General features: G+C 36.6%; 3 protein-coding genes across 7 annotated transcripts; 1 reads left to right on the top strand and 2 right to left on the bottom strand.

Moving 5' to 3' along the window:
• The first annotated feature begins 516 nt into the window (after positions 1–516).
• Positions 517–5,776, top strand: LOC129576669 (monocarboxylate transporter 12-B). Of its 5 annotated transcripts, none has more exons than XM_055462035.1 (10): positions 517–1,071; positions 2,827–3,079; positions 3,175–3,258; positions 3,567–3,707; positions 3,794–3,889; positions 4,010–4,420; positions 4,512–4,561; positions 4,658–4,709; positions 4,786–5,091; positions 5,163–5,776. In XM_055462035.1, exons 2-10 carry the CDS (start codon positions 2,950–2,952, stop codon positions 5,309–5,311), a joined length of 1,419 nt encoding a protein of 472 aa, XP_055318010.1. In that variant the 5' UTR covers positions 517–1,071; positions 2,827–2,949; the 3' UTR covers positions 5,312–5,776. The 5 variants fall into 5 exon arrangements, with proteins under 5 accessions (XP_055318010.1, XP_055318009.1, XP_055318012.1 ...); XM_055462034.1 differs by lacking the exon at positions 517–1,071 and adding an exon at positions 1,154–1,571; XM_055462037.1 differs by lacking the exon at positions 517–1,071 and adding an exon at positions 1,154–1,452.
• Positions 5,763–7,094, bottom strand: LOC129576671 (exosome complex component RRP42). Its single transcript, XM_055462039.1, has 3 exons — positions 6,534–7,094; positions 6,122–6,410; positions 5,763–6,027 (listed from the first exon to the last, which is right to left on the bottom strand). Exons 1-3 carry the CDS (start codon positions 6,951–6,953, stop codon positions 5,837–5,839), a joined length of 900 nt encoding a protein of 299 aa, XP_055318014.1. The 5' UTR covers positions 6,954–7,094; the 3' UTR covers positions 5,763–5,836.
• Positions 7,095–7,340: 246 nt separating this feature from the next.
• On the bottom strand, positions 7,341–10,521 carry LOC129576668 (pyrethroid hydrolase Ces2a). The gene is made up of 6 exons (XM_055462033.1): positions 10,260–10,521; positions 9,788–10,079; positions 9,255–9,656; positions 8,793–9,156; positions 8,134–8,638; positions 7,341–7,822 (listed from the first exon to the last, which is right to left on the bottom strand). Exons 1-6 carry the CDS (start codon positions 10,427–10,429, stop codon positions 7,546–7,548), a joined length of 2,010 nt encoding a protein of 669 aa, XP_055318008.1. The 5' UTR covers positions 10,430–10,521; the 3' UTR covers positions 7,341–7,545.
• Between the last annotated feature and the right edge of the window lie 460 nt (positions 10,522–10,981).

A 10,981-nucleotide genomic window follows, 5' to 3' on the forward strand; every position in this document is an offset into this window, starting at 1 on the left:
AAGATGCGGAAAATATTTCAAAATAAATGGAATGCGAGGCTTTCATTTCGGAATATAATTTGTTTGTAACCAACTATTTGTTTTTTCAACAACAACAAACCCATTTTCCCGATAAACTTTCAATAAAAATGAATTAATTGCCTACAGAAATGATTGATTTACAATTGTGGTTGACATGGGTGGATTGGGTTGCATAGCAGTGGAAAAAATCATGAATTGTCAACGGCCTTGAGTGCATTGACCACAAAGCTTATTTGCATATGCCCTAAATGACCAATAATTGCCAACGATTTGTTAGATTTTGTCTCGAAAAGAAAGAACGCAACGAATAAAAGCAAAGGGAAAGGAAAAATCGCGCGCCAAAAAGCATGATTTATACCTCGTGACTCCCTGGCAATCCGTATAACATTATGTTGGATGGTGAACATGCGCATAAAACACATCAACAAATGTGTGTCTCTGTTGTGCTGTGTGTGCTGGAATGTCAATACATAGTGGCCGAATTGGATTCTCATTGAATTTAAGTGGCACGACCGAGAAAGACAGTTTGCTCTGTCGAGCGAAAGAGAATCAGATAAACTATTCCGAAATGTCAACACTCAGGTAACGCAACCCTTCGACAACAGGCCAACAATCAACCATTCATGATCGATTTTGATCAGTGTGTGTGTGTTGTAAATTGCGAACAAACAAACGAGAACAAACACAAAGCCAACTCGATAGAATCGTGTGTGAATAGGCAACAATCAAATCAATTTGTTCAGTTCACCAAAGTTGCTATCAATATCAGACATATAGAAAGAGAAAAGAGTATTAATGCAGTAAATAATCAATTGAGCACCAAACCGATGACACACCAACCAAAATGTCTGGGATGATAAGGCTTTCGAAATTTGCTGCCTGGATATAGAAAGATAAGAAAAATCCACACACAGCACACCATACCCGATTAATAATAGGAAACGAAGCAGCAAAACAATAGACAAATAAAATATAGCTAGGCATTTAGAAAGTAGCGTGCGAGATTTCGACGCGTTTTTGGAGGGATATTCACATCAGCACAATTCCAAGGTATGGCAATATTTACGTTTTTTTTTTGTCATTAAGGTTTTCGCTTAATGTGGCGCTTTCCACATCGTTGCGATTCTCACATTATCTATCCAATCGGCGATTTCGGTTCTGTTCTTCTTTTTTTTTTCTTCACTCGCTGTGTGTTTGTGCACATTATTGAGACCGATAATGATGATATCGTTTCATTATCAATGTCCGTAAACGTGTTCCACCCGTGATTCTTCATTTCAAGTGCTCTCGAACAATGTAACGCAAATGATGAATAAAAAAATCAGTTCAAGTCATCGTACAGTATCAAACTGCACAATAAGAGAAAAAAAAAGTTGTGTGTACAAAGTCAGAGTGAATCGCAGTTGTCGTCGCTATTGCCTAACGAAACGGGTAAAAATACATTTTTCTGAGAATATCACACTATATCTCACCGACAGGAAATCAAGACGCTAGTGTTTGTTTGTTTGTTCAGTTCCATTGTTTTCCCATTCAAATCGACGAAAATTTCGGTGAGCTCAATGTTATCCATTTTACACATGTATACTAATCAAATTCTTATTAATTGTTCAATGTTAATCGCATCCGTTTTGAAGAAATCAATGATTTTCTCATTTTATGTTTCATTTCGTTTCAAACCGTGATAAGTGTTTAAAAGAAATCAGGATTGCTCATTGAAAATGAATCAGAAGTGTTTGTGTATTTGGTTGGAGCTACGCAATGAAAATGGGGGCCAGCTCATAATCATGGCATATTCATAAGTTTTCGAAATAAAATTTTCCTATTTTATCAGATAAATTATGTGTGTTCAATTCAAAATTAATAATAATGGCAATTCGTTGGAGGCAATCGAATTGAATATGTTCAAAACACAGTTATTAGAAATTGTTTCGGTAAAAATATGTCGATAGATGGTTTTTTTGTTGTTGTTAATCTCTGTAAGACATCGACGAACAAAAGTGAATATAAAAAAAAAAGTTTGCAAGTTTAGAGTTCGGTTTGACATTGTAAATTGAATTGTTGGCCCAAAACGCAATGTAATTACCCGCCTATCTGTCGTCAGTGAGTGTCGGAAATGAATGCGGCAAACAAAGTTTTAATTGGTTGCGTTTTGTGTGGTTTTGATTTAATGAAAACTTTTTCATCGACATCAAGCATAAAAGAACCTTCAGCTCTCAATTAACCCAATGATCCATACAGAGTGAATCAATAGGGCCGCCGCTTGATACTTTTGTTTCTTTGCCCATTGCCAATATTGATTTTCAATCATTTTTCTCTTCTTTTCTTTTCGGTCGTTTTTGTTTTGTTTTCGTTTCATCACAATTCGATTCCAAGTGAGCAATAGATAGTCAATTTTGCACGTTTTTACTATCTCTGTCGGTCAAGTAACAGCCAATCACACCATACAATTCCGAACTATATGCGTTCAATTGCGTAATTTTTGGTTGAATAAAATATTGAAATAGCATTCTTCTTAGGCTTTGTGCCACTGAAGCATTTTGTAATTGAAACGAATGAAAAAAAAAATAACTCACTCAAATTGTTTGGTGCTTTTCTGTCCAAAATACGGCGAATAATTGCGTCACACTTCATAAAAGTGTTGTATTTTTTCGTTGTTGTTGCATTCACAAACTGTTGATCGTTCTAGTCACGCAGTTTTGATCGTTGAAGAAAGCGAACAAGACTGTACACTGTACTACATTCACTACAGCTGTGTTGTGCCTGTAAGTTGACGCTCTTTTCTTTTCGCTTCTTGTATTATTCCAGGAATAAACGCAACGTGTAAATTTACAAATCAATCTAGCACACAATTTCTGCAATAAAACATTGTTGTCACTCAAAATGTACACCTGACAATTAAAAACACCATAGAATAGTGTAAGTACTGTGATGCCATCATCATCGTTGTATCGAAATTCGCTCGTTCCAAATGGTCATTATGGATGGATCGTCGTCTCTGGCACCGCACTCATCAATGTATTCAATCAAAGTTTGGTGTCCGTCTTTGGACTGCTCTATGGTAAGTGTTTTTCTGCCACCAAAGAATCTACAGTTGCCTTTTTTCGCATTAGTCAAATCCGTGCTAAAGAAAATATGTCTTTGTCATACACACAGGCGATCATCTACAGAATATGGGCCAGGGAACGGTGGGTGCAGCTCTAGTGATGAACATAAATAGTGTTGCGTTGAATTTCTCAGGTATGTACTGAAACTTTTAAATGTCATTTAATATGGTTTATGTTGATTCATTGCGTGAAATTGAGCAATTCTTTGATATCTAGAGGCTAAAAATAGAAATATTTGATTTGGAGAAATCTTTTATCAAACTACATTTTTGGTTGCCGATAAAATTTCAATTTTTTATGGAAGTCATGTTTATAAATCAACTCAAGTCAAACGTTTTGCTTAAATTTCATTTATCATACATCCTTGTATTTCTCCCAAAAATGTTATTTCCATCACCAAAAATCAATTCAACGTCATCATAATTTGTAATGTTATTCAAGGTTTGATCACTGGGCCAGCGCTGAAAATCTTTCGACCCAGAGCTGTGGCAGCGATTGGCAGTTTTTTGTCGGGTTTTGGTTTGATTTTAAGTTCCATGTCAAATCAACTATGGCAAATTATCTTTGCCTATGGACTTGTAGGTACGGTATAAACACATCAATACATTGTGATTTTTGCATTCGTTTTGCGGAGCAATAAGCGTCATTTTTTTTCTATTTATTTGAAGGTCTTGGATTGGGATTCATAAATCCATCATCGTTCATTGCAGTCAATTCGTACTTTAGTACGAAACGAGGCCGTGCCATTGGGCTCGCTTTAGCGGGTAAGGAATTTTCAACAAATTGCACAACTTTTTAAGACTTTAATTGTATCTCATGATCTTTTCGATCGTTTTTCAATCTAAAAAAAAAAAATAAAATAATTGAATCGTTTGTTCTAACAGGCACTGGTTTGGGTCAAATGATAATGCCGAATGTAGTACGAATTCTGCTGGACAACTATGGATTTCGTGGAGCGGCATTGATTATGGGAGCATTAGCGTTTCATGGTTTAGTTGGTGCTGCACTTTTTCAACCCGTTGAATGGCACATGAAAAGAATGAGTGACACGTGCTTCAATGAAAAGAAAATGCTATTGCAACCATGTCGACATAGTGCCAACAAGCATGCCTACCATGAAGTTATGGCCACCGATGCCGAAATCGACGATGACGATGCTAGTGACACCATCAGCATCGATAGCGAAGCCGTCCTTATCAAAACACCGACGTGGAAACAACGGATTGCTAAAGCATTAGACTTAGATCTACTATTCGATCTACAGTTCATTTCTATTGCCATTGGTTTGTCTTTGGGTATGTGAAATTTCCCCAAAAAATCGAATTTTGATCATGGAAATTGTTTGCCAAAAAATCTCCATTAAAACTAATAAAATTCATCTTTCAGCTTATACCGCTTCAATCAACTTTTCGATGCTCTTGCCATACTTCTTACAGGTATCGTTTTTATTGTGTATCACATTGCGGCTCTTTATCGTTTTTGATTGAAACTCAAAATGAAGCGTTAATTCTTTTTTTTTGAATCTCAACTAGGAGGAGGGTGGTTTAAGCCGGAGTGATTGTGCCTTGTGCATGTCGGTGCTAGGTAAGTGTTTGTCCAATTGATTCATTTATAGCTCAAACTAACTGATGAAACTAATAAACCGCCTGTGTATTTCTAGCAACTTTTGATTTAGCTTCCCGTTTAACATTACCAGCAATAACGGATCGATTGAAATTGTCATGTCGCGTAATATTCTTGATTGGTGCCATTTTATTGACCGTCACTCGAGCGATTTTAGCCGAAACAACCGATCGAACTAGTTTGATTGTAATGTCAGCCCTTTATGGTTATGTTCGGGCAGCGACGGTGGTTAATCAAAATTTAACCATATCAGAGTATGCAGCTCAAGATAAATTGGCGAGTTCCTTAAGTTTAACCATGATCATGAAGGGCATTTTTGTGATGACCATCGGGCAACTGCTTGGTAATTTAAGTGTTCTTTTTGTCGTTTGATTTTGATTTTTAAATTTCAATCTCTTTTTTTCCTGCTCTTAGGATGGATTCGAGATTACACTGGTAGTTATTCGATATGTTTGCACGCACAGAATGTGCTGTTGATTATTGTAATTGTGATTTGGTTGCCGGAGATACTGTACCGTAAATACAAGGGAACAAAGCGACGACAACATCCGGTGGCCATTTGAAATGAAATGCAGCGAACACATTGAAATCATTAGTACCCTCAATTTTTTTTTTCTCCATAGATAGAGGGATTCGCTTCTTGTGTTTAAACCTTAATACGCTTATGAAAAAAAGAAAACAAATATAAATCGTTATTTAGTCATTGATTTACTATTAAATCAATTTGCCTCTGTTCGTCTATCCTATTTGTCCAAAACGATGGCCAAAAAATAAATTAGTTAGTAGAAATTTATTTTTATTTTTGAAATGAACCAAATGAAAAGCAATTCTGAAAAAAAAATTAAGAATAAGAAAAAAAGAAAACCGAAATGTATGCGACGAAAGAAATTTATAGCATGGAAAATTGTCTATTTTTGTAATGTTGAGACTGAAATACGGCAACACGATGAGTTAGCAATTGTAATGGAGAAAAAGATGAAAATATGTTTTTTAATAAAAGAAAAAGTCACAAAATTCCTGTTTAAAAATAGTTTTGCTTTTATTAAATTGTAAAATTTGTGTGTGTTTTTTTTTAAACTATGGCATTTTTATCTCAGGAAGCCAAAAATTTCTGTTTGTCCAATCAAACGATTTCCAATTTTTTGTTCCTCTTCACGAAGCACCCGCAAAAGTACGCGATCCAAACATTGACCAGCCGATTTTCCAAGCTCAAGACATTTATTCAGTGTTTCCATGTGAAATGAACCGGCTCCACTCGTTCGAATGTTTGTGATATAAGCTGAAAATGGAATAAGAACAAGGTTATTTTTAATCAGTTTGAAATGCCTCTTTGAAAAAAATAAAAATAAAAAAAAACTTTGTAGCTATTTTACCATTCTCTTCTCGCACTGAAACGCCAACAACCAAACTAGCGGAACTGCAAACTTCCTCTTCGGCCGATGGATCGACAACGCAGTGTTCGCCAATCTTGCAAATTGTCACCAAAATTGGAATCGATTCCGTTTGCAATCGCACACAGTCGTATGGATCTTCGGACAGTGCCAAATCAACATTACCACCGTCCATTAGGGCTGCGGTAACCTTTGGCAATCGTGTATTGAACAAAGCACCCTTCACGGCCAACGACACGGCATCGTACAAATTGCCACCGCATTCTAAAATCTGAAATTTTTCCACCAAAATAATTAGTTAGACTCAGCTGACTCAGAAATTATTTAGTAGAATTTTAATGAGTGAATTCAAAAGCTAACAAAATACGGGAAAAAAAAGTTCGGCACGACATACCAAAACATCAACATAAAGTTTCCAGCAGCGTTGTTGTGGCAAAATGCATAGATTTTTCAAATTGAATGCCTGTCTTGAGCGATATGCACCTTCGAGTGTATTTGAAAATTCCATAGCCAACTCTTCGCCACCACGGCCTTCGAATTCCGGTGCTGCATTTGCCGAACAATCGACAAAAAAGGTGATTTTGCCTTCGTCTGGATTTTCCAGCGGTGGAATGTCAATTTCAGATTTAACCGCTACCAAAACATCTGTATTGGCCAACCTCAATCGGCATGATCCGTTTGCATGTGTGACTATTCCCGTTTCAATTTCCATGGGCCGGTAATCGCAACGAGTTCGACCGTCACAACGCAAATTATCTTCGACACCGTGTAAAATAAATGTTTTCTCAGCATCACTTATCAGTATATTCGCCATGATTTCTTGAAATTCCCCACAATTAAACGAATGGAAATGATTGAAATGGTGGAAAAGCGTCAATGAACACGAATTTATTTGTGGTTATTTTTTGACTGAACACAACATAAACATGCTTGACAATTTCAATGACAGATCACTTGTCAATCACACTAAAGCACCTCGGAACGATGTGGCCATGTATTTGTTATGCACACACATACACAGACATAGATCAGTCACAAACATAACGCATTGGTCTAATGCGTTAGCATGCGTTTGGATTACGTTTACTCACTGTAATGATGACGGCAGTTCTTTTTGAATATCGTCTTTTTTATGGTAAAAACGTACTCGATCTATGCCATTAAATTTCGTCTTTCAATTGAAATTAAAGATTTTTATAAATTAACATTAAATTTTTAAGGACGTTTTATTAATGGTACTAAAACTGCGTTCTTTTCATACAATTCATTCCAAACTTTTGCCAATGGATTTTTCCATAATGGAAATCAAATCTATTATAAATTCATCAAAATGGAAAATATTTTCATGAAATCAGGAACGAAACTGGATATGTTCGCAGTTAAAGTAGGCCAAGTAGTCCGCCACTTCATCGATTATTCGTAACGGCACCCTTTTTATCGGTTTGTTTGTTCGCTGTTGCACCTAGTTGAACGCCACTTTTTGCCGGTGCTACTCCTGATGCGTCCTTCTTTCCGCCAAGATTCAAAATGCCCAAAGTATTTCCCAGTGTATTGCCAAGGGATGAAGTAAGATTTCCTGTGGCCGTTAGTAAAGATGACGCCAGTTGATTGACAATGAATTTGCATGATGTGTCTTTGGACGATGGTTTTACGATTGCACCCCAAAGTGCCATTTGGCAGAAACTTTAATTTAAAAAACGGATTAGCTCAGGAAAATTTATAAACAATTCCGAATATCATATGCTTAAATCAATCGAAAAGTTTAAAATTTTTATTTTTAGAATTGTTTTTAAAATAAAATTTCAAAGATCATTTCAACTGATAAACTTTGTCTCGCTTACACAAACTGTCACACTGTGCCGTTCGTGTACGAATTGCTGTTAGCGTAAAAGAGCAGTTGTTCGCAACAAACTCAGTTTAGATGTTATTTTATGGAACACATCAGTTTTATCGGTTGACTGTCTTATTATTTCCCATTCAAAGTTAAAACTCACCGGAAATCTTTGCCCAGCATCGCTTCCTGTCCAATGCGAATGAAGTTGCTTTGATCCGATTTGAATTCCTGAAATGCTGCTTTATTTTTCACTCCTTGGCCACTATTCCAGTAAGCAAATTGTGTCACCAAATTGGAGAAAATATCACGAACTTTTTTATCAGTCTCATCCAACGGTTTGATATTGTTTAATTGTTTGCCGAAAATATCCCGAGCATCAAATAGATATGCCAATTCATCACCATGACCTACGGTATTGTTTGCTGGTTGTGCATTACCGACAATTGGAAGGCCTTTCAAAAATGTCGAACCACGATTGCTACTTCGGCCAATATGCTCAAAACTGTACAAATATGCGGGCGCCACCTTTGTCCATGTTTGCACCGTTAAAATTGCCGGAAGATTGAAAAGAGCATCGGTGGTGGCCTCAGTCAATTTGCTCACCACTTGCATTACATTCAATTTATCGGAAACTTTCAAATATTCACTCAGTGAAAGCACTTTTTCTGTTGAAATGAACGAAGCGAAGAGAAAATGTTGAAATGGAATGCGAATGATGAAAACTCGTAAATTAAGAGAGAAAAGCAAGCAAAAATATAAAATATGAAAGTGAATGGCTAAAAAGCATCAAACTCGAATTCAAAAACCAGCATTTCTTACCAACACCGGGCAAAAGAGTGTTCATAACATTTCCAAGCACGCCATTTTTCTTCAGAGTATTGGTGACTGAGTCCAAAAATTTGGTGGTTGTCATGAAGATTTTTTCGATCTGTTTAATATTGATGGAATTGGCGGTCTCATCGCGAGTTACACCCGTAAGTAGTGGTACCTTTTTGAACGTACCATTGCCGACAACATATCTTGGATTCTCTTCAAGGAATCCAGGAAGTGAACGATGATTCTCTTTACCTTCAACAATTGGTTGATATCCAACATTGCCATTCATTGTTCGAACCATATTTTGGCCTTGCAATCGCTCAACTTGTATCTTTGAATCCGCACGAATTATATCCTCAAAATTTCGCTTTTGAACAATCAACAAACGATTAGGGTTTTCTTTGTCAACTCGCAAGTGGTTTAATGATAGAAACGAATTTTTCATATCGATTTTTCAATACTTACAGCTCGCATGCATTTCACGATTTCCGTTTCATTTTCTCGTTGACAACTATTTATAGCAATGACATCTTTGTTGGTTTGCGTTGGTGTATCATCAACGGCATTCGGTGTATATGGTGAGCCTGACATGGCAACCACACCGCTGACCATTTCACGTGACGATCGTTGTGTTGTTGTTAAATAGGTTGCCGCTTGGGCTCCACTTCCTTGTCCCATTACGACAATTTGCTTTGGATCACCACCAAAAAAGTGTATGTATTCGTGCACCCAGCGAAGAGCCATTGCCATATCAAATAGAGCAGCATTGCCTGAAAATTCCGTTGTGCCATCGCCCAAAAATCCAAGCGATCCCAATCGATACTGAATCGGCACAAAAATTACACTTTTCGATGTTAACGACTCAGCCTTTTCGGAAAAAGAAAATCTATTTTTATCCGAGTTGATAATTTGTTTTCATTGGAATTATTTCATAATTTGAAGTTGGGAAAAAATTCAATGTTCAAAAAGAGCAACAAAAAAAAGCGAATTCAAATTACTGTATATTGATTTGCAGAACCATAACGATAACCACCGCCGTGAATCCATACAATCACCGGCAAGCCCGTCGATTCGTCCGGCATTTGAGGTGTGTAAATATTCAGCCACAAACAATCTTCGGAACCAACAATGTAACCTTCTGAATCTGGTTGAGGACAAGGTTGACCAAACACGGTGGCATTTACATCTCCTTCTAGCCGTTTAAAACGCGGACGACGATAACGATCATTTCCGATCGGCGGATAGGCAAACGGTATCGCCAGGAATGAATACAAGCCACTCAGTGCGTTCCTTTTTTAATGGAGAAGAAAAATGGTTCATTCTTTTTTTCAATTCATAAATTTTCTTTTTTTCTTTCAATTTTGGCGATTTTTCATCTTTTATACTCAGAAACTTGCTTTTTCTTCGTAATAAAGAAGACATGGTTTCTTTTGTTAATTTTTTTTTTCTTCAAACTCTTTTCTACTTTACCGATATCCTTCAACGCGCGCATCTTTGCTGTATAATTTGGTGAAGACAACTGGATCATCCGGAGGTGGTGGGGCAGCTTGAATACCACCAACAATTCGTTTAACGCGTCTGCTCTCTACATAACTTACCGCTAAAACCAAAATAATGACCCGAGTCGTTGAAAAATACATTTTTTTTAAATCGTTCTACTTCTGAACTCGAATACTTCAACATTACGACTGCCGAAAATATTTATATTTAAATTGAAATTTTTTCGCGAGCATATCCAATGGAGATATGTCTTATTTAATAAAGAAAAAAAAGATCGTCTCATTTACAGATTGTAAGCATTTTTATCGAATTGAGCGGAAGTAAACGATTTGAGACATGGCTAAAGTGAATGCCAATATCAAAAGTGGAAACGAGTGGCGAAATACTGAATCGCAAACTGGTGATAATCTAAGTATTAACCCTTTATCACATTTCGGTTCCTTAACCTTCAACTGCATAAGCCCGCCTTTTGGCGGGCATCATTTAAACACCTGTATAATGTGAATCGTACGGCGGATGACATTGCTTCAAGGGGAATTTTTATTTGTCAATGTTTTTTCTTTATTTTTGTCTTTGGCATCATTTGTCTATGTCGTACGATTGGTGAGTTATAAACAAAAATGTGCACGAAAACGAAAATTTGACAAAATAAATTATTCGGTTTCCAAATTAGACATATTTTTGACACTTTT

The sequence above is a fragment of the Sitodiplosis mosellana genome, unplaced genomic scaffold (assembly GCF_009176505.1).
Source record: "Sitodiplosis mosellana isolate CC-2019 unplaced genomic scaffold, AAFC_SMos_1.0 Smas_scaffold_6191, whole genome shotgun sequence".
Taxonomy (NCBI): domain Eukaryota; kingdom Metazoa; phylum Arthropoda; class Insecta; order Diptera; family Cecidomyiidae; genus Sitodiplosis; species Sitodiplosis mosellana.